The sequence below is a fragment of the Callithrix jacchus genome, chromosome 10 (assembly GCF_049354715.1).
Source record: "Callithrix jacchus isolate 240 chromosome 10, calJac240_pri, whole genome shotgun sequence".
Classification (NCBI taxonomy): domain Eukaryota; kingdom Metazoa; phylum Chordata; class Mammalia; order Primates; family Cebidae; genus Callithrix; species Callithrix jacchus.
In genome coordinates this window covers 25,601,724-25,624,426 of record NC_133511.1, presented here as the reverse complement: position 1 = coordinate 25,624,426, position 22,703 = coordinate 25,601,724, and the positions used below count along the sequence as shown (strand labels likewise).

Genomic DNA, 22,703 nt, shown 5'->3' with positions numbered 1-22,703 from the left:
TGTATTTTATTTCCCATATTTAAATAGCCTGTCTTCAACCCTAGCCCCAGTCCTGAGAGCTTTGAGGGTTGCCGAAACCCCTTATCTAATAAAGTCTAACTCTGTGAGAACCACAGAATCTTCTGAAGTTTCTCAATTTTCTGTCTCCTTTGAGGCACCACTTCCCTTGTGCTGGCGGGTCACCCGTTGACTTTCTTGCAGTTTCTTCTCATCTGTGTGTCCTGCAGAGGCGGCTTGGAGTCCCAGGTCTTCAGTTCCACAAGCATTCATTTGTGTTTCCACTCAGATTTCAGACACACACACACACACACACACACACACACTTGAAGCTAGTGAGTCATGCTGGCAGCTGACAGTGTGACTCTGGAATAGCCCCGGGACTCTGTGGGCCAGCTCCCCCAGTTTGGGGGCGGGAAGCCGCATCTGCAGTTCCTCTGCTCCAGTCTTGTGGGCTGGGACTCCTGGAGTCGGGCCACTGCAGTGTCAGTGATGTTTCTAAGCTATGGTTGAGCAAATGAACACGCACCTACACACCTTGCTTCTTCCCACTAGCCAGACCTGGGACCCAGCAATCGGCCTCTGCCTGTGGGAGTTGCAATGCAAATAGCCCTCTGTTAGTGTGGCATCAGCTATGATTTATTTAGGAATTGCTCCATCCACAGACTTTTTTTCTGGAAGCAGCTGATTTGCTCATACTTCTCTAGCACCAGAAACGGTTCCCAGTACCATGGCTTTCACTTGCCCTCAGACACTCAGTAATCTTTCTCTCCCAGCTGTGGGTCCTCCTCGTCCTGCCACCTCTGTCTTCCACAGGTTGGGCCAGGGCTTGTCTTGTAACCGTGTCACTTAGGGGCACTGCAGCTGGGCCTTGCACTGGTCGTAAAGACAATATTAAGTGAAGTGGTAGTTGGTGTCTTAGCTACCTTGGTTTCACGACAAAGTCTAACAGAAGGGCTCTTCCCAAATCCCACCTGGCCTCCCTAAGCCTACTTACCTCTTCCTCTTTGGGCCTCATGGTGTTGCAGTCACGGTTATGGTGACATTCACTGGAGCATCTGTGGTTTCTTGTGCAGGATCCAAACCTGGGGTGGCGGTTGGTGTTTCAAGGCCTGCAGAAAGCATATGTGGGCAAAGAACAGAGAGATGCCTTGGGAGTGTCCACATGTTCCCAGAGCTTAGCAGAGACCAAGCGTCACACTCGGCACTCGGCACTGGTCTCCTTGCACATGAGTTCTTTTTCTGGATAAAGTCGTGCTCACCTGCCTGCGCCTCAGCGTCTTCTCTTGAACCCCTCTGTTGGTGCCTTTGCTCCCTGAGGGTGAAGTGGGAGAGTAGAGTTAGTGGCAACTCACTTCCCTTTCCTTTCCAACTGGACGAAAGCCCTGGCCCCCAGGATGACTGGGGTTCCACACTCACATGGGAACAAGCAGTTGACCAAGGCCTGTAGGTAGGAAAAAGAAAAGGAGCATTACTTGGCCTTCCCAGCAGAGCTTCCAGGAGAATGGCCCTCTCTTTCCCAGTGGGCTCTGTACTGGGGCCTCAGGAACCCAGAAGGGGATGACCTCCGGTGCCTGGGATGGGGGTTAGGGGTGGGAGCCCCGAATGGCAACATCTAGCACTGGAAAGAGGGTGAGAATTAAGGAAGAGCCTAGATTCACCCCTTGGAGTACTTCATCTGTCCTTTGGATAGCTCAGGGCCTGGCCCCTGTGGGGTCAAGCGGCCCCTCCCTTCCGATTCCCACTCACGAGGGAAAGTCTCCGGGTGCCGGGCAGCATACTGGAACACCAGTAGAGAGGCCACCGTGGCCACCACCATTCCTGTGCCTGCTGCACCCAACACCGCTGGATAGGCGCTGAAGGGGGGGTCCGCTAGGAGGGGAGAGCACAGGTACACGGTTTAGAGCCACTGCAGAACCTGGGCCACAGTGGCTTGTAGAGAATCTCTAGGGTTCTGGAGAAGCAGTGCCCTGCTCATCCAGTTTCCCCTGCAGCTGACATGGGAGATCCAGAGAACCCGAAGATCAGGTCTCTCCCAAAGAAGGTGGCGCTCTGTCTGCCTGGTGCTCTGGGTTTGACTCCCCATCCAAATCCCCTGTTTCTGGTGCAGAAGACAAGAGGCTGGTTATCTTGGTAGCTTGGGGCTGAAGGGAAGTATGCCATAAAAGAAGGAATTCCCAGGGTGGAGACAGGGTGGCAGGAAGCTGAGAGCCTGCCTGTAGCCCTGGAGGGGAGACTGAGGCACAGAGTGGGCTCCTGTTCTTAGTCACCAGCACCTTCTCCTTCCTCTCTATTTTGATCACATGAAATAGGGTTTCTAACCCTGAGCCTGGAGCCTCCCAAGCCCTACAGGGAGGGATGGGAAAGAGCAATAGAGATTATCTGAGGGGAAAGTGGAGAAGAGGACAGGCTGGGGATGGGAGAATTCAGTAGGAAGGGAGCAGAGGAACAGAGGAGGGGATGCCCTGTGAAGAGGAAGATGAACCAGGGGCCAGTGCTTTAGAGAAAAGGTGAGTCCCTCCCTGGTGCTAGCCTGGCACCTGGTATCTTCACCTCAGAGGGGTGTCCTGCAGTGTGGTGATTCAGAGCCAGGATGCGGAAGGCATAAAGGACCCCAGGGTCCAAGCCTCCCAGCCGCCGGCCTCGGCTCTCCGGCTCGATGTCGCTAGCTGCTATCTCCCAAGCCCCAGCTCCTGGGCCCAGGGCACTGGCTTTCCGCTGCACCAGGAAGCCCGTCAGGTTCCCAGGGCCTGTGATGGCCCATTGAAGCTGCACCTCCCTCCGGTGCCTCCCATAGGTCAGGCGTCTGATGGTGACGTTGGGAGGAGCTGGATATCCTGGGTGAGGTGGGGACACAAAGGGGCACTGTATACCTACAAGCACGTGTGCTTGTCCCCTCAGATTTGCTCCTGTTGAGAGGCAGCCTGGCAGTGTGGAAAAGGCACTGGATTTGCTCTGTAGACCTGAGAAGCAGTCTTGTCCCATCAGAGAAAATGATAAGAAAAATTTCTCATCTATAAAATGTAAGGGAGGCAATCCTGCCTGCATGGAGTTCTATTGGCCTGCTTTGAAGCGTGCACCAGATTCATGCACACGCTGTCCAACTAGCGCTTGAGTCCTGCCAATGCCCAAGCTCAAGCTTCCACATTTTGGAGCAGGGAATTCCTGTGCCTTTCCACTTAAAGCATTCTGTGGCTGCAGGTCTCCCAGCCCCACCTCACCACACACACGCACCTCTCCCCACACTCACTCAGGACCTCCAGCAGCACGCTCCGACTGCTGTTGCCCACTGCGTTGCGGGCCACGCATTGGTAGGTGCCCCTGTGGCGTGTTGGGTCAGCATTGCGGATGCCCAGGCGCAGCTGGGTACGCTCGGGGTGCAGCATGAATCCCAAAGTGTCCGGCTCCACCTGGTGTTGCTGAGGTCCCAGCCAGAGGAGCTGGGCAGGTGGTGTGCCCTGCCGGAGAGAGCACTCCAGCCAGGCCTCTCCCCCCTCAAACACTGACACCCGGGACTCAGCCACGTCCAACTGTGGGGCTTCTGCGGGAACAGAGAGGATGAGGCTGGATCAGGTCCCCTGTCTCTGGCTAGTGGGAGGGCTTGGGGGCAAGGTGTGGCCAGCAGTGGAAGGGATGGAGGGGAGATGGAGCAGGAATGCTGCACAGTTGACAGTGAAGCTTGTCTGGGGCCAGTCTGCCTTCGCTTCAGGTTCCCATTCCATGCCAAGTTCCTGTCACAGTGTGCCCCAGGGTTTGCTGATATATGATTGTTTCTCCCTGCTCTTTCCCTGCCCCACCCTAGCCTCGGCTCCTGCAGGTAGGGGCCCTGCCTTACTCTTCTCTGCATAAACCGCCCCCTTGCAGCACCTGGCCTCCCTTCCCCTAGTGGCGCCCCACCTCCTGGCTGGCTCCAGGCATAGTGCTGGGCCCATAGCAGGTGCTCAGATTCTATGGACTGACTTATTAAAGACCCAGGCTCTCAGGTGTCAATGAATCTCATCCGCTGGAATTTCTGGTCCTGAGGCTGAGTAATAGGGAAGGAAACGTGGGGTTGAGGCCTTCTTAGAGCCCTGAGAACATGCTAGTCACCAAGCCTTTGGAGACCAAGAGGTAAACCATTCTGTGAGAACTATTGTACGTGACAGCTTCTCTGTTTGCTTTTCTCACGTTTTTTTTTTTTTTTAACTTTGATATTTAATTCTTTTTTCCTGGTTGCAGTAAATAGATTGGAAGAACCAGATGAAGACAAAGAGGAACCAGACCAAAACCAAACCGAGTAAGAGAGGTAGAGAGAGACCTGACTTCTGAAAGGTTCATGCAAATCAAGAACAGAATCAGGCACCTCTCTTATGAAAATCCATGTAAGTGAGCAATCCAATATTGTAGTGACCAGCCACTGCAATGTGAGCATTTGAGACATGGCCAATCCACATTGAGATGTGCAATAATTGTAAATATACCAGATTTTAAAGACAAGATAAAAAATAATGTAAAATAGCTCATTAATAATTTTTTATTATTACATGTTGAAATGATAATATTGGATATATTGACTTAACTAAAGTGTTTCACTTGTTTCTTTTTTTAAAATGTGGCTGCTAGAATAATTCAATGGCTGTATCTACAGCTTACATTGTATTTTTATTGCACAACTCTGACCTAGCCTAACCCCCTCATTTAATGCATCAAAGAAAACTTGAGTCCCTGGGAGCTCAGCTCCTACCTCCTAGCTTCCCCGTCCGCACTGACTCCCTTTCCATGCCAGCACAGCCAGTCCCACAAGATCACTTTATCTTGGTTGCAAAGGGTTGCTCCTCCTTTCCCAGCCCTAAAACAAACCTGCTAGCCCCTACTCACCCAGCCGGAGGTGGCAGTGGGGGTCAGGGGTCCTGAGCAGGTGAGTGCCCTGGCAGGTGAACTCTCGGCCAGCCAGATCTTCCTGGGCCTGCAGGAGGTGAACAGCCATCGAGGAGCTGCTGCCGCCCAGGGGCTGCTGCTGTTCATCAAGCCAGCCCAGCATGGCTGGGGGCTCGCCGCCAGGCCACTCACAACTCAGCATGATGAACTGGTCCCCCATCGTGGCTGTGCTCCCGCAGGTAGGCCTCCCAAGAGGTTCCCCTGGAAGGAATGATGGCTCCACATGGCCCCGTGGAAGGAGGAAAGGCTTGGCAGGTCCACCCTATCTGCCTTCCTTTCATTTCTTCCTTTACTCCCTCCTTCCTCCATTACTTTGTCACTCACTCATCATTTATTGATGGCTGTTCATGTGTCAGGGAAATGGTGGGAACAGACACTAAACAATTATTATGCTTTGATGTATGCTAGAATATAGACAGATAGACAAACTCTCTGGGGCTTCTGGAAAGAGGACAGGATGACATCTGAACTCTGTCTTGGCTGATGGCTGGGAGTTTCTCTCTGGGCACTTGGTGGAGAGAATGCTGAAGGCAAATTTCAAGCCCAGCAAGTGACAGAGCAGCAGAAGTGCATGTAAGGCAGTAAGAGCACGCTGACCCTGTGGGCAGGGACAGTGGGGAGGTGTCAGGGCTCCAAACCCAAAGTGAGGAGGACAGAGCACAGTGTGGATGGGAAAGCTAGGAGATGGGCACTGAGCACTGCCCACTTCCTTGTTACATGGCATGTTTTGGAGCCTGTGGGTCTGGAGCACCACCCACATCCCAGGCCCACTGGCTCTCCCCTGACCTCTACCCACCCTCTGCCTGGAATGTCAGAGCCCTGGGATTTCCTGTGTCCACTCACAGAGCACGACCGTGCAGAGGGCAGATGGTGTCAGGGCTGGGTGCTGGCCAGTACAGGTGAAGACGCTGCCACTGGGGAGCTGGGTGGCTGCATGACTCCAGGTGACGTTGCTGGGGGCAGTAGGGCCAGGTCCCTGGGGCCCTTCCCACTGCAACTGGGCAGGTGGAAGCCCCCCAGGCCAGGTGCAGAGCAGAGTCACAGCCCCAGGGCTGGGAAGCACTGCACAGGAGGGCTGCCCCTCAGGGGGATCTGGATGGGGAAGTGGGTGAGGCAGGGCTGGAGCAGATTCCACTGCCAGTGCCCTGCAGCCCCCAGGCCCAGGCAGGGGAGTCTGGAGGCCTGAGGTGTCAGTGGGTAGGGGAGGAGGGAGAAGTAGGTGCGGGGGAAAGATTGAGTCTCTCTGAGGGGCTAGTGAGGAACAGGCTGAACTCTCAGGTCAGGGGCAGGAGGTTACGGGGTGTATAGGAGTTTGGGAGTCCCCAGGGAATCCCAGAGGTCCCTTGGAAGGCCCAATCTCCCATTCTCTTCTTTGCCCCTAGGCAGCCAGGAGCCACACACCTTGCCTTACTGCCATCGCCCTTCTCTGTGCCTCAGTTCAGTCTGCAGGGCCATGGGAATAATCACTTTGTGGTGGAGGCTATGCAGTGTCAGTAGCTTCCCCTTTCCCTTCCCCTTCCCACAGTTTTCTTATCCTCTTTCCCTGCCTCCAACTCCACTTGGTTTGGAGACATCCCTCCGGCAAGAGCAACTTAGACACGTGTCTCCACAGGGCGGCTGGATCTGCCAGAGAACAGACCCACAGAGACTCCAGCATGGGTCGCCCCCAGGCCACGGTTGGGTGTCACCTGACCCCCACACTCACAGTAGATGGTGAGCTGGACAGTAGTCTGGGTGCGGGTGTCCAGGTAACTGTTGCGGGCCAGGCAGGTGTACAGGCCTGTGTGGGCACGGCCAGCTCTGGTGATGACGTAGGTAGGCCCCGTGTGGACTTGCGTGTGGTCACGGAGCCACACATAGTGACTAGGAGGGTTGGAAGCAGCCAGGCAGCTCAAGGTCACCTCTTCCTTCTCACTGGCCCAGAAACCCTCCTCCGTGAGTCCCAATGGCTCCACGGTGATCACAGGCTTGTCAGGACCATCTGGAGAGCAAGGAAGGCCCATTACACCTCCCCAACTTCATTCATTAATTCATGCACATGTTCATCTCTGAATGTATGCATGCATCGAGCTTACAGGCAGATAGTATGCACCATCCCGTGTCCACCCCGAGGCTAGGCCTCCAGAAGCTCAGTGTCCAGGGGCCATGGGCACAGTCCAGGGTGCTCAGGGCTTGTGTGTGGAGATGAGCGCACTGGGCTGTGGGGGCTTCCCCGAGGGACTGCTGAGTTGGGCCAAGGAGGGGCGGAAAAGAGGTAGAGGGGCAACGCTCCCCATGTGCCTGAGATGGAGGGCTCTTGGGAGCAGATGTGCGGCCACTATAGACTGCAGAAGTAAGACACCATGGTGGGACGACACCCTGAGTGCGATCCCTCCTTTCACTTCTTTAGACTCCAGCTTCCCCTCTCTCCTGCGTTCCAAGCTCTGGGTCACCATCTCTGAAGCTCTCCCTGACTCCAAAAGAGTTCTGAATTCTCTGCCTGCTTCCAGTCTGCTCCTACCTCTCTCCCAAGAACTCTCCTGCTCTCCTGCCTCCTCAGCAGTCCCCAGTTCACAGTTTCCACAAACTGCCACCATGGAGACGGACAAATAGGACACCATTCATCTTTGCTCCTTAAAATATCTAAGGCCAGCACTGTCCAATAGGCAGATGCCAGCCACAGACTTTTTAAATGTTTTCTAGTAGCCAAATCTTAAAGTAAAAATGACCAAACCCAGTCAAGCAAAACACAAAAATAAAAACCACCAATTGGTTTTTACTTTAAGGATATGTTATATTTAACCAAATAGATTCAGAATGTTATTTTAATATATAATCAATGTAAAAGTTACTGATGAGATATTTTACATTCTTTCTTTCAAACTAAATCCTCAAAATCAAATGTGCCTTCCCAGCCTACAGCACAGCTTGGTTTGGACTGGCTCCATCTCAAGTGACTGAAGATACACATGTGTGGCTGCCATATGGGACAGCAAGCTCCAGGCCACCCTGGTTTTCATCTTTCACCCGGGCCTCCTGATTTCTGACTTCAGGCTTGCTGCCCTCTCCTCCCACCGTGGCCCCACCCCCTGTCTCCTCGGGCTCTGTCGGTTTCTGAGAGCCCTCCAGGCTCAAGCTAAAGGCAGACTTTCCAGGCCACCTGTGAAATCCTAGATGAAATTGTAAGCATGAACGTATGCACGTTCTCCTGGAAAGGGGTGTTAAAAAGGCTAACATCCTGGAACTAGAGCCGCTCTGGGCAGCAGGCGCATAGCACCCCGTTACTCTTCCCTGCTGGAGTGTTTTAGAGAGGGGGGCGCTCCCGCAGTGGAGGGATTTGCGGAGTTCTGAGGCGTGGCAGGCTGAGTGTGGATGGGGAGATGGGTGTCAGCCCTGACAGCCCCCCGAACAGTCTGACTCACAGATGACGTCCAGGAAGGCCCCATCACTGCTCAGCCTGTTCACGGAGTTGCGAGCACTGCACATGTACCAGCCCAGGTGCGTCCGGTTGACAGGGTCCAGCTGGAATAGTGGTTCCGTGACCCCCACCAGGGCCTCTCCAAGGCCTCGGGATGCCCGATGCTGCCAGGCAAAGGTCACGGGCTCTGTGCCCTCCCGCACTGCACACGTGGCCACCACGGAGGCTCCCTCCACAGGAGATGGGTTACTCAGTCGCACTTGAGGCTTGGACACCGGCACTGGCCAGAGGAGGGAGAGGCCCGATGTGTTATTACAGACCCAGGCCATGCCCAGCTGTGTCCAGTGCCCCCACCCCTGCTGGCTGGGGACTCACCTGCCCAAACACCCTGAGCATCCCTTCCTTATCACCCCAGCATTTTTCAATCTCTGGAGTGGGACACCCTTTAGAACCCAGGCCCCCCGGGTTCTACACACACACACATACACACACACACACACACACACACACACACAGAGAGAGACAGAGACAGAGAGAGAGAGAGAGAGAGAGAGAGAGAGAGAGAATGGGCAGTACACATGCAGAGAAATACAAAGCAGCCCGAGGACCAACTGCAGCCCAGGCCAGGCCCTCACCAAGCACAGCCAGCATAAGGTGGGAGTAGGTGGTGTGGAGCTGGCCGCTGGCCACGTGCAGAACCTGGCACAGGAAGTGGCCGCGGGCACCCTCGCGAAGCTCCCCCAGCACCAGGCTGCTGTTCCTGAGACTCACGACTCCCAGAGCTGAGGCTACGGCCTCCACCTTGGACATGGCTCCATCCGTGATGGCCACTGGCCGGGGAACCAGAGAGCCCATGGGGGTGAAGCTCCAGAGGATCAGCAGTGGGGCAGGCCCGGAGCTACAGGCCAGCTCCACAGAGCCGCCTCGCACTCCCTGGACGGACACCACCTCCTCTGCAGGGGAGTCGGGGGTCGGGTGGGGCTGGCCTGGGGAGAGAAGGGGCACAGCAGGACTTCTGGGCTGCTCGGGACTCTCCTGCACTCCCTGCCGTGCCTAGAGCCTCTCTTTTTGGTTCTGCAGTCCCAAGAAAACCAAGCAAGGTTCAGAAAGTCCAAGTAAAAGCATTTCTGGAATTGGTGGGCAAGAGACAGTTTCTGGGAGCCTCTGGGGTTTCCTGTTTGGATGCACCCAAGGAGGGGTTGACTGAAGTCAGAGAATGGACTGGAGTGGAGATCCCCCCTCCTCATGAGTCACCAGATCATTCCAAAGGCAGATTTGTGGGCATCACCCCAGACTCTTGAGTCAGACACCTCCAGTAATGGTGAGGGGGTCAGAACCCAGGAATCTGTAATTGTAACAAGCGCCCCAAGATCAGTCTGATGATCAGTCCTATGAGGATGGTGACCCTGGAGACCCTGGAGATGATGACCTGCATGGCCACTGGCAGTCAGGATCTGGAGTTCCCTGTGTAAGGATTCCAGGAGGGTCCCAGTGCTCGATCCCACCCTGCTCCAGTCCCATTGCAGCAAGGGAAGAGGACACCGCCTGCATCAGCCCATGCAGCGTTCATTCAGCTAAGTATTGGGTGCCAGGATCACAAGGACAAATGAGCCCCCCAGCCCGGCTCTCATGGAGCTCCCAGTCTACTGGGGACTGGCCATTAAGTAGTTCTTGTGGAGTAAGTCACTCAACAGGTGTTCTTGGCTTAAAGCCCAGCCCTCAGTCCCAGCCTAAACCCAAGTACTATGTTCCCCGCTGTCCCCTCGCATGTGGCCAGCATGGGCCTCATGCCATAAAGTGCTGAGGGCCTCAGCAAATTTGCATGAAAATAAGTGTCTAGAAGGACAGCCAAGCCATTGGAGTAATTCACACTAGCTTCCATTTCCTAAATGCTTCCTTCCTTCCAGGCCCTGGGCTCTTCATATGCACCGCCTCTCTGCTAAAAATATGTAACCCAGAAACCAATTTTTTCCAACCCCACAGACATTGCTTTGGCCCGAGATGCCAGCATCTCTCACCTGGATTACTGCAATGATCTCCTGATTGCCTTCATCCCCCTCAAAACCAGGGAGCTTTCTGAAACCTAGGTCTGAGCATGCCACTCGTAAGCTTACCACCTGACAGTGGCTCTCAAGATGAGTTCAGCTTCTCAAGGTAAAGCAGAGTGCTATCACCTACGTGGCACATAGTGGTCACTCAGCGCACGCTAGTTAAATGCCTAGCCGATGAATGACTGAAGGACTTCGTGGAATGGCTATGCAAGCGCAAAAGGAGAATCCCTAAGGAAGACGCAGGAATACTGCGATGGGAGTGGAGAATGAACACCCTGGGAGGATCTGAGTGTCACTTACCTGAGGCCCTCAGATGTAGAAGGCAGAGGTGTAACAGCAGCAGGAGGCTGGCCGGTTGGTGCTGGGCCCTCTGACCCACCATGGCCCCATCTCCCTAGTGGCCGCCCACCTGAGGCTCTTGCCTGACTGTGGGCCCCTTCTACTCAGAGCAGAGCCCAGCCTTGGGAGGATGGGGGTCTGGCTCAGGTTGCCAACTCCAGCCCTGCCCATGCCTCCACCCCTGCTCTCCTGTTACCCTCAGTACCTCGATGACTCGTGAATTATTTACCAGATGATTCACTCCATCCATAATGCAGAGCTGGGGAGGGCAGGATGTGGCTGGGGCAAACCTAGGAGAGAGGACCACGAGCTTCCTGTATTTTCATTTGAAGGATATTGTAAAATGAGAGTCAGTGGACAGAGTTGAGAAAGGCCCCTAAACTCTTCTGGTTCAATCACTGGAGGCCCAACCGACGACTCCCGACCACAGGGGCTGTGAGGTTCAAACACACCTTTCAGTGGAGTGACAGTAGGAGCTGTGGAGTCAGACACAACCGGGGTTAGTGATAAACTGAGAAGCGAGGAAGTTTCCAAGCCTCCCTGAGCTCTGGCTTCCTCGCAGGTAAGTGGGATAATAACACCTTCTTTGTTGTAAAGAGTATACTGTGAATATCAAATGACAAAACTTAAATTAGCATACGGGGCTTTTGGGTGCTGAAATGTGCTATTTCTTGAGTCAAGTGAGGGTTACAGTTCATCAAGCTATACATTTATTTTTTGTGTATTTTACAAATCTTCGATGTACTTGTTTGATGTCATTTGTACACATATGTGTTTGCTATTCACGCCTGTTCATGCATGCACTCATGAACACACACAGGTGAACAGTGCCTGGCGTGCAGTAGGTACAGCATCATGCTCCTAGTAGATTTGAAATATCAAGTCTGGACCTGGAGCTGGACGGGCCCCCAGCATTCCTGCTGTTCAGGGCTCTCTGAATTCTCCCTCTCTCTACCTCTTAGAGCATATCCTGTTGTCTAGCTATCTCTGAATGACAGCCCGAGAGGGGGTCAGATTTTTCCATCCTCTGGTGGCAGGGTTAGAGGGAGGATGAGATTCCTGAACTCCAGTGAGAAGGGGGATCTGATGTCTGGTTTCAGGTTCTCCAAGGCTTAGCCAAGATAGGAGCTGTGAGAGTTGAATTCCAGGTGGCTCTTCCAGGGCCCAGAGATATCACTGTGGCACTCTGGCTTCTCACTTGCCTGGGACAGTAGCTGTACGAACAGGCCCCTATCCCACTCTCACTCAATCCATGGCCAAGGCCCTTCCATGCCTTCCTCAGTGTCCTGAGTCCCCATTCCCTCCTATCTCAGCTATGGAGCACAATAGCAGGTGGTCGGTCCCTGAGAGGTTTGACTACTGGTGGCCAGCCTATATGGGCCACTCATTTTGATTCCCCTACTCCCCAAACTGGGAATGTCCTCAGAACTCCATTAGATTTTCCTGTGGACATAAAATATGGGGATCCGGCACCACTCTTCACCTTGGGTTGGCCAGGCCTTGTCTCTGGAGAAAACAGGAGAATTCCAGCCCTGTGAACTGCGGGAGCTTTGAAGGATCCTCCGGCGGCAGCAAGACCGTGTGCTGATGCAGTTAATCTACGCTGCTTCGCTGCTTCCATTATCAGCCCCTCAGCCTTTTCTCAGCTGGGGCATCAGGAACATGGAAGTTGGGGGCAGGGCTCCTCAGCCTGCTCTTTCCCCTTAGGAAGGGGACCCTAGAAGGGAGAGTCAGGGAGGGAAGGTATTAGTCAGGGGTCTCCAGAGAAAGAGATCCAAGAGGCTATATGAATATACGGAAAGGGAAGATCTGCCGTCCACAAGCCTGAGATCCAGGGAGAGCTGAGGTTGCAGTTTGAGTCTGAAGGTAGGAAAAGACCACGGTTCCAGTTCAGGCAGTCAGGCAGGAGGAGTTCCATCTCACTCAGCCTTTTTGTTCTATACAGGCCCTCGCCTGATTAGATGAGGCCCACCCATATTGGGGAGGGCTATGTTCTTTACTGATTCTATCAATTCAAATGTTCATCTCACCCCAGAACACCCTCCTGAAATACCCAGAGTGATGTTTGATGAAATATATGGGTACCCCATGACCTAGCCAAGTTGATACACAAAACAGACCATCACAGAGGTGAAGCATATCCCTCATCCTGTGCCCTGGCTATGCCAGAACAGGAACCCCATGGATGAGCACAGCCACTGCCTGGAAGAGGAGAGCTGTGTCTGGAATGCGAAAACAGGCCCAGGGCTCCTGTCTCTGCTGCCTCGGGAGCTGAGGGGCTAGGAGAGACAAGGTGAGCTGATTCCTTGCCTTGAGAGACAAGAAAGCTCAGTTGTGAGAACACATCTTTATCTCTTTATTACTTTGTGACCTTGGCATCTTAAATAACTTCTCTGAGCTTCACTTCCTTTATTTAATGGTTTTCCTGAAAAGAACACATGAGACTATGCACGTATAGCTCCTGACTATTAAGCTTACTTATAACCCTTAACCAAAGAATGTAAACAATGAATTGAACAAATGTTTCTTAAGCATCTAAGTTTAAGATATGGGATGGGGTCAGATTTTTCCATCCTTTGGTGGCAGCATTGGAGGCCTAGCAAGAGTTCCCCTCTTTCTCTCCTTCCCCTCTTCCCAAGGAGCTTCAGCCAAGCTGACGTCACCTGGAGCTGTGTTCTGCTCTGTGAAAGCTCAGTGCCTGGGCCCTGTGGCAGGTGAAGCTGTGGACTCCCAGGTCCCGGTGCCTGCTGCTCATCGTCCCTCCTGCTCAGGGCCTGTGCTCTCCATCCTCACTGGGGGGCCTCCATCTCCAGCATCCCTGGGTCCCCAGGGCTCACATCAGCCTGGAGGGAAGGACAGGCAACTGTGTGGACTAAGGGGCAGCCTGGGGTCCCTGGAGTGTCCTCCCAGCTAGACTCAGAAATGAGGGGGTTACAAGGAGGGACTCAGGACTGAGACTCCAGTAGTTTGAGGTGAAATTTTGGTTCCAAAAGGGCTGATGGGACCTTCCTTTGCACGCAGGAAGCCCCTCTGCCACCTCCTAAAGAGAAGGCCCTGCAATGTCGGGCGGGGCTGCACGACCGTGGGTAAGGAACCCACTCTGTCTCACTCTCGTGGCCATCATCTGTGAAGTGAGAATACCAAAGCTCCCTCTTCAAGTTATTGGACAGATGAGATACAACCACAAGTACTAAGCCCCCTGCCAGCACCTCGTGTGGCAGGTCGATATGCTGAATCAGCATAGCGCTCACCCTCCTTCTCTTCAAGTTGAATGAAAATCTGCTTCTCTGACACTTCTATCCTTGGGGAATTCTTTCATGGAAGTTTTGCAAAATTACTCAAATCCCAATTCCGAATGAAAGTCATTCACTATTTGAAACTGTGTGTCCATCCCTTCTCTTCTCCACCTAAATAAATAATACTAGTTACCATTTGTTGTACACTTACATATACTAGGCATGGGTTAGGGGTCCCCAACAACCCCATGAGAAAGGATTGCTATTCCTATCTTACGAATGGGCTCACATTCTCCCCGATTTTCTCCCTGTGACTTGATTTCCTGTGCCCCAGGTTGCTCCCCATCTTTGGACATTCTCTGGTTTGTCCCCGTCCACTCTGAGACTGTGGCTCCCTCAGTCTGGCCAGAGTCCTGTGGAACTGCTAAGTCCCTTCTTTTCTGACAAGACTGCTCAAAGTCTTGCTCAGTTATTTACTGAGTTTCACGGATCCCCTAGCTAACATTTATCCTGTATCAGGGTGTATTGGCTGCACTGCTCCCTTGGGGCCTCCCCTGGCTCCTGAGGATGGCTGGGCACATCTGGCTGTCCTGAGCGGAAGCAGTGGCTCCCTGAGTCTGCCGTGTCTTTGGACGAGGCAGTGGTGTGGCTGGAACAAGCGCCAGGTGCCTGCAGCTGCCTCCTCTCCAGGACCCTCCGCTGTGCACAGGCAGCAGCTACACCAGACTGTGGGCACTTGGTAAACTCAGGGACAGATGACGCTTGTCTTGTACCACATCCCTGTACCTCTGAGCCAACCTACAGGCCTCTCCTTTTTTGCTGTGGGTTTTAACCCAGCTCACTGGCCCTGCAACCATTTTGAATCTTCATTCTGAAATCACAGGGCTTTGGAGCAGCAGCATGTGAGGGGACAGGGACAGCTGGGTTGGGGAGGGAAGCAGATGCTCCCGGAGCAAATGCCTTCTCCATGTGTGCTGTCGGGCCAGACTCGCCCTCCGGGACCCCGGCAGGAGACCAGCCGAGGGCTGCAGAGGAAATGGGTTAGAGGCTCTGCCGCCAACATGTCCCTGTCTGTGCTCGAGGCTGAGGAAAAGAGGGAAGGCAACAGGGACAGAGGACAGGCAGGGGTCACTGCCTAGTCACTTTGTAAACTGATCCTTAGAGACCAGAGAGGAAATGAAGGAGGCTCTGGATGGAGGGGTTGGGAACAGGAGGCGAACAGATCAGGAGAGGAAGGAAGAGGAGGCAGACGCAGGTGGAGGCGGAGGCTGAGGCAGTGACAGTGAAGGGAGAGCACCTGTTGGGGCTGTGGAAAAGGAGGCCTAGTTTCTGGCACCAGCTTCACCAGGGAACTAACCCTCCTTCCATCTGCTTTCCATTCCCAGAGCCCTTTCTCAACCAGCCCTACCTGGGCACATGGAGCAAAACACTCACGGCTTCTGTTTCCTGATTGGTTAAAAAAGTGATTGCAATGCCCACCCCGACACTGCTCAGGGTTGTTGTAAGAGCCGGATGGTGGATTAGTAAGAGGGTATAAGCCACTGTGCAGAACTGGAGATGTGAAGAAAGAGGAGAGCTGGAATCACATCAGGGTTCAGATCTTGGCTCTGTTGCCCACTAGCTGACTGACGATGAACAAGTTGCTCACCCACTTCAAGTCTTAGTTTTTCCTCTGTGAAATGGGACCAATAGTTTATTAGACAGTATTAGAGGCTGGGTTCATTGGCTCATGCCTGTAATCCCAGCACTTTGGGAAGCCGAGGCGGGCAGATCACTTGAGGTCAGGAGTATGAGACCAGCCTGGCCAATAGGGTGAAACCCTCTCTCTATTAGAAATAAAAAAAATGAGCTGGGCATGTTCCTGTAGTCCCAGCTACTCGGGAGGGTGAGGCACGAGAATCGCTCGAACTCAGATGGCGGGGGTTGTAGTGAGCTGACATTGTGCCACTGTACTCCAGCCTGGGTGACAGAGCAAGGCTCGGTCTCCAAAAAAAAAAAATTGAAAATTAATTTTGTTATATGTGAGAATCATTTTTTGATTATGTAAGACAACGTTTCTGTTTTTCAATGAATACTAAAACATTCAGCAATAAGATGTCACGATGTCTTTAGCTTACCTTAAACTACTTCGCCAAAACAGACCAGATGTTGCTTTCGCCAGGCCTCTAGTCCTGACCTGCCATGGGGATTCGTGCAGGGAAGAAGCTGCGCCTGCTTGACACTGATGTTAACATCATCCTATTTTCATAAAAGTTGTGTGAGGCGGCTGGGTGTGGTGGCTCAGGCCTGTAATCCCAGCACTTTGGGAAGTCAAGGCAGGCGGATCATGAGGTCAAGAGATCGAGACTATCCTGGCCAACATGGTGAAACCCCGTCTCTACTAAAATTACAAAAATTAGTTGGGTGTGGTGGCATGCGCCTGTAGTCCCAGCTACTTGGGAGGCTGAGGCAGGAGAATTGCTTGAACCTGGGAGGCGGAGGTTGCAGTGAGCCAAGATCGCACCACTGCACTCCAGCCTGGGCGCCTGGCGATGGAGCAAGACTCTGTCTCAAAAAAAAAAAAAAGGTTGTATGAGGTGTGCTGGGTGGTAGAAGGGGTGAGAAGGAGAAAGGAGTGTGACTTTGGGGACAGTTAGACCAAGAGGAAGAGATTTCCTAAGTTTGGGGATAGGTCAGAGGTCACTAGGTACCTGGGAGAGGAAGAGCCTAGAGTCATCAGGCCAGGACCCCAGAACGCACAGGACTAGAGAGCTATTGCTGGCTGCACAGGCCCACCAAAGACTTGGACAACAAGCAGGCCAGCAATCGCAATGGACCAGCAGTTAGAGGCCTCTTTCCCTGGTTTTGTCACTCCTAAGTTTATTAGTCAATTTGTGCAGCTATACTAGAATACCTGGGCCTGGATAATTTATAAAGAACGTCATGCCTGTAATCCCATCACTATGGGAAGCTGAGTGGGCAGATCACGAGGTCGGGAGATCAAGACCATCCTGGCTAACATGATAAAACCCTGTCTCTACTAAAAATACAAAAAAATTAGCTGGGTGTGGTGGCATGCACCTGTAGTCCCAGCTACTCAGGAGGCTGAGGCAGGAGAATTGCTTGAACCCAGGAGGCAGAGGTTGCAGTGAGCTGATATCGCACCACTGCACTCCAGCCTGGGCAATAGAGCGAGACTCCATTGCAAAAAAGAAAAGAAAAAGAACAAAAATTTATTGTCTCACAGTTCTGGAGGTTGGGAAGTCCAAGACCCGGGCTCTAGCAGGTTCAGTGTCTGGTGAGGGCTGATCTCTTCCAAGACGGCACCTTGCTGCTGCATTCTCCAGAGGAGACGAAGGCCATGGTCCCACATAGTGGAAGCCAGAAGGGCAGAAGGGGATAAACTCCTTCTGTCAAGCCCTTTTATAAGGGGAGCTACTCCCATTCACAGGAAAGGAGCCCTCGTTGCCTAACCACCTCTTGGAGACCCCATCTCTTAATACTACCACATTGGCAACACCTGAGTTTTGGGGACACATTTAAAACATAGCAATAAGCCCCTGGGTTCTGGTGGGACACTGGAAAAAGGCAGGAGTCCCAGGAATGAACTCAACTCTACTTGATTGTAATGAAATAGAGAAATGAATATTTTTGTGCACCTATGTTTGTAGTGAGTCACGCCAGCTATATCACTACTATGATTATTATTATTAACATCGCTGTTGTTTCCTGGGCTGTGACACTAGGCCTCAGTGCATTTGAGTGCTGTCTGATATGAGCCAACTGCTCAGGACAGCTGCAGTTCCCTGCCCCAGGGAAGACTCCTAGCCCTTCAGTTCCCAGGCTCTTCCTGGGTTCTGCCCCAGCTGGCAATGGTGCTGCTACCAGGCCAGGAATGACAATATAGGGACAGTCCTCTGTAGTTGAAGGTCTGGCTGGAGGCTCCAGTAGGAGTCTGTCTGGACCCAGCACATGGGATGCCCACTAGGCCGGCCCTAGCCTTCAAGGGTGGCCCACACTTTTGAGGTCTGTGGGGGAAACCAGGGCCCAGGGAAACTTCTAGTTGTTGTCTCCATCTTCAGGCTTGTCACCTCCCCTCTACTCCCTCCCATTGCCCTCCACCCAACCTGGCTAGATTCTCCAAGTTCCCTGGCTGGGGAGCAGGAAGGAGTGGGGAGTTTCCAAAATGTCTCTGTGGAGCTGCAGGGTGAGGCTTGGCAACTGGAAATTGTCAGCCGTCTCCTTGACGACCAGCAGCCAAATAATTCTGGGAATGGAGGAGGAAAGGGAGCTGTCAGCAGGGCAGCCAAGAGAGGCAGCCCTCACTTCCCAGAAAACTTCAGTTCCTCATTACCTATGTCAACTGGGGTTTAGTCAGGAGACAGAAACCACAGTAGTTAGTTCAAAAAGAGAATTCAGCATAAGGAACTGATAATGAGGTATAAAGTTGTTAATTAGGCAAGGAGAGAGAAGGGTAAGGATGGGGGTTGCAACTGCAGGAGCACCTACCACTCCAGGGCTGGAGGACCCTAAGGAAGAGCTTTGAAGGAGGGTTCCAGAACCTGTGACCCAGACCTCTGAGGAGGGGGCTGGCACTCAGCAGGCGCTGGTGTCTCTGGGTGCGAAGGAAGGACTCCTGCATCCAGACCTCTGCGGAAGGGGCACCTGCCAGCTGGTGCTGGGGTCTCTGGAACAGGGGTGCAAGGCTGGAGGTGGGGTGGAAGACAAAGCTGCAAGCGTTGGAAACGCTGTGAACTGGGATTCAAGTGCTGCTCCCGGATGGGCCTGCTGTTCCTGTGGCGAAGGTGTGTTGCTGGGGTGCCCTCACAGGGAACACACAGGTGCAAACAGGAAGGAGCCTGTCCATACTTCCTGTCCCACCTGCAGCCTCCCTCTAGTGACTGGCAAAGCACAAATGGAGTTTGCAGGGTCCAAGCCCAACATTGCAAAACTGACTATAGGAGATACAGGCCCGGAGCTGAGAAATCAGAACCTTGTCACCACAGTGCTGGAAGTTCTGGTCTTCCAGCCTTGTTATTAGTGATAAGAGCAATGCTGAATGCATCGTGGGTGCTCACCTAATATGGTTGTCTGACCATTGCCTCGATTTATTCCTGAAACGGGCAGGTAAGGGACCAGCCTGTCCCTCCCCTTCTTGGCTTTATTCTGGACTGTTTTGAAGTTACTGACATTCACAGGCTTTGTTAGCTGGCAGGAATTTTTATAATGGCAGTGATGAAAACAACAGTAGCAAAGAGGTATTAAGTAAGAGTGGCCTGAGGAAAACTACAAAGTTACTGGAACCACATCACACATTAAAAGTACAGGAGAAGATAAGTAGCCCCATGGGGCAGAAATAGAACAAAGTCCAGAAATATATCCCCGTGCATATGGATTATAAGGTACAAGAAGGGTGGTATTTCAAACCAGTGGATTCAAACTATGGTTTCTTTTTCTTTCTTTTTTTTTTTTTTGAGACGGAGTTTCGCTGTTGTTACCCAGGCTGGAGTGCAATGGCGCAATCTCGGCTCACCGCAACCTCTGCTTCCTGGGTTCAGGCAATTCTCCTGCCTCAGCCTCCTGAGTAGCTGGGATTACAGGCACGCGCCACCATGCCCAGCTAATTTTTTGTATTTTTAGTAGAGACGGGGTTTCGCCATGTTGACCAGGATGGTCTCGATCTCTTGACCTCGTGATCCACCCGCCTGGTTTCTTTAATAAATTGCATAGGCACAGTTGGCTATATGTCTGAATGAAAAAAAAGGTTAAGACCTCCACCTCATTAAGTTATTAAAGTGAAATTTCAAAAAGCTGAAAGATTTAAATGTAACATTTAAAACAGTTTCATAAAGAAAAATATTAGGAGAATATTTATATGATCTAGAGTTTGAAGATATTTTTCTAAATAAAATAGAAAGTCCAGAAGCGACAGAGGAAAAGAGAGAAATAAGATGCTTAAATTTTAGAAAGATAAACGATACCACTGGGATCATGAGGTCAGGAGTTCAAGACCAGCCTGGCCAACACAGTGAAACCCCATCTCTACTAAAAATACAAAAATGAGCCAGGCATAGTGGTGCGTGCCTATAGTCCCAGCTACTCAGGAGGCTGAGGCAGGAGCTTAAACCCAGGAGCTGGAGTTTGCAGTGAGCCAAGATTGAGCCACTGCATTCTAGCTTGAGCATTAGTGTGACACTTCATCTCAAAAAAAAAAAAAAAAAAAAAAATGCCACTGGGCGCAGTGGCTCACTCCCATAATCCCAGCACTTTGGGAGGTTGAGGTAGGTGGATCACTTGAGCTTAGGAGTTTGAGACCAGCTTGGGCAGCATGGCGAAACCTCGTCTCTAAAAGAAATTCAAAAATTAGCCAGGTGTGGTGGCACATGCCTGTAGTCCCAGCTACTCAGGAGGCTGAGGTGGGAGGATGGCTTGAGCCCAGGAGATGAAGGTTGCAGTGAGCTATGATCACACCACTGCACTCCAGCCTTGGCAATACAGTCAGACTTCATCTTAAAAGACAAAAACAAACAAACAAAATGAGAAAGATAAAAGATACCATATGTAAAGTCAAAAGACAAGTTATCTACTGGAGAAAATATTTCCTTTTGTTTTTTTTTAGACAGAGTTTTGCTCTGTCACCCAGGCTGGAGTGCAGTGGCATGATCTCGGCTCACTGCAACCTCTATCTCCTGGATTCAAATGATTCTCCTGACTCAGCCCCCTGAGTAGCTGGGATTACAGGTGCCCGCCACTACGCCTGGCTAATTTTTGTATTTTTATTAGAGATGGAGTTTCACTATGTTGGTCAGGCTGGTCTCGAACTCCTGACCTTGTGATCCACCTGCTTCAGCCTCCCAAAGTGCTGGGATTACAGGTGTGAGCCACAGTGCTCGGCAAAATATTTTAATATATACCACCAATAATGAGTTAACATCTGGTAAACAAAGAGGTCCTGTCTGTCAATAAGAAAGAGAAATAAACTAGTAGAAAAAAAGGCAAAAGATAGAAATAAGTGATTCATAGAAGAGGAAATCCAAATGAACGATACATTTATGGAGAAATGCTGAACCTCGCTAATAGTCAAGGAAATGCAAATTTTAGAAATTGGATACTGCTTTTCATTTATCAGAAGAGCAAAACTTAAAAGAATGATCATACCTAGGTCTGGAGAAGATGAGGGAGAAACCACTCTTAATCACATCTGGTGGATATGTGAATTACTTCAGACTTTTGAGAAAGGGACCTGGTGAAATATATGAAAAGTAAAAACATACATCTCTTTGAGCTGTGTAATTTTTGGAAATTATACTATAAAAAAAAGCTTTAGTATTTGAGGATATGAATACAAAAATATAGCACTTTTTTGTAGTGGCAAAACCACTAATATTGACTGAATGATATACATATACCCATATAACGTAATGCTATACAACTACTAAAACAATACATTACAGAGAGACAAATGCTCTGTGATTCCACTTAGATGAGATACCTAGAGTAGTTAAAACCACAGAGACAGAAAGTACTCTAGGGGCTAGAGAGGGAGGGGAAATGGGGAGTTGTTTAACGGATATAGAATTTCGGTTTTGGAAGAGAGAAAGCTCTGGAGATGGGTTGCAGAACAACGTGAATATACTTAACGCTATCAAACTGTACACTTGAAAATGGTTAAGATTGTAAATTTTATGTTATACGCATTTTACCATGATTTTTAAAAAAAATGAATAAACTAGGGGGGTTTTCACCATGTTTTGTTAGGTGAGATAAGCAATCTGCAGAGAAATCTATGTGGTACTTGTAAAATAAATGACAATACAGGTAAATAAATACCTGTTGGGTAATGCAGACCTGCCTGGCTGTGTCCTGAGTCCTCGAACTCCAGAGCACTCTCCATGCTGGTCCAGGCCTAGGGCTCCGGGCAGGGGCTGGTGTTGAACGAAGCTTATTGGCTTTGTCAGCCGTAGGTGGCAAAGCGCCCTTTAAAAAGACTTCCGCCCTGGTGTTCTTCATCTTGACTCTCCTCCCTGAAACGCTAGGCTCCACAGGTTCTGGCACAGCCAGCCAAGTCACACAGCTGTTTCTAATATTCTGCACAAACTTTATTGAAATGAGAAGCCCCGTTTATCATCCTTCAGGCCCCAGCTCCTCCTGATTAGGTACAGATGACCTGACAGTCAGTGGGGCCCGAGCCAGCAATCAAAGAGGAGATTGTTCTGAGCCAGGAGGTGAGAGGGGCAAAGGTCTGAAGAGCTGAGAAGGGCTCAAGGAGACTTTAACCAGCCAGTGGCAGATGGGGGAGGTTCTCAAGTTGGGGGAAGGAGGGGAGGGGAGGGCTGAGTAAATTCTTCGAGGACCCCTGGTCTGCTCATCTTCTCTGGCCATGTATTATCACTGGCCTTTGAGCCTCCTTCAAAACGCTTACATGCTATGCCAGAAACATCTCCCCATCTCCAGTCTCCAAACTCAGCCCTCATTTTGCTTTACTTTCATTTTTCAAGAATACCAGAAAACCCCTCTGGATGTAATAAAAAGAAAGAGCATCTCTCTACCCTTGGGCTGTCCATAATTCTACTCTTCCTAGAACTATAGAATCAAAACTTGAATATTAAAAATAACCTAGAAATTACCTAAGTCTCCAGCCTACAGCTCCCTCTATGGCATCCTTGACCAATGGCTATTCTAGTTTATGCCTGAGCATTCTGAACTGTGCTGTCCAATATGGTAGCCTCTAGCCACATGTGGCTATTTAAAATTAAATTAAAATTTCACTTTTTTGGTCACTCTGGC

General features: G+C 51.3%; 1 protein-coding gene across 2 annotated transcripts; it reads right to left on the bottom strand.

The window, feature by feature from the left end:
• Window positions 1-623: 623 nt before the first annotated feature.
• VSIG10L2 (V-set and immunoglobulin domain containing 10 like 2) lies at window positions 624-10,850 on the bottom strand. 2 transcript variants are annotated; one of them, XM_078339777.1, is made up of 12 exons: window positions 10,663-10,850; window positions 8,947-9,297; window positions 8,316-8,591; window positions 6,620-6,895; window positions 5,758-6,006; window positions 4,855-5,115; window positions 3,248-3,538; window positions 2,538-2,834; window positions 1,747-1,869; window positions 1,417-1,441; window positions 1,260-1,312; window positions 624-1,109 (listed from the first exon to the last, which is right to left on the bottom strand). In XM_078339777.1, the coding sequence occupies exons 1-12, from the start codon at window positions 10,742-10,744 to the stop codon at window positions 1,012-1,014; spliced, it is 2,382 nt and encodes a 793-aa protein (XP_078195903.1). In that variant the 5' UTR covers window positions 10,745-10,850; the 3' UTR covers window positions 624-1,011. The 2 variants fall into 2 exon arrangements, with proteins under 2 accessions (XP_078195903.1, XP_078195904.1); XM_078339778.1 differs by lacking the exons at window positions 1,417-1,441; window positions 1,747-1,869; window positions 2,538-2,834; ... (4 more) ...; window positions 8,947-9,297; window positions 10,663-10,850 and having other exon boundaries at window positions 4,855-5,177.
• Between the last annotated feature and the right edge of the window lie 11,853 nt (window positions 10,851-22,703).

Coding starts and splice junctions, on each gene's coding strand:
- VSIG10L2 (XM_078339777.1), bottom strand. CDS start 10,744: ATGGTGGGTCAGAGGGCCCAGCACCAACCGGCCAGCCTCCTGCTGCTG. Junction 9,298..10,662: donor TCTACATCTGAGGGCCTCAG/GTAAGTGACACT, acceptor TTCTCTCCCCAG/GCCAGCCCCACCCGACCCCC. Junction 2,835..3,247: donor CGTGCTGCTGGAGGTCCTGA/GTGAGTGTGGGG, acceptor CACCTCACCCAG/GATATCCAGCTCCTCCCAAC.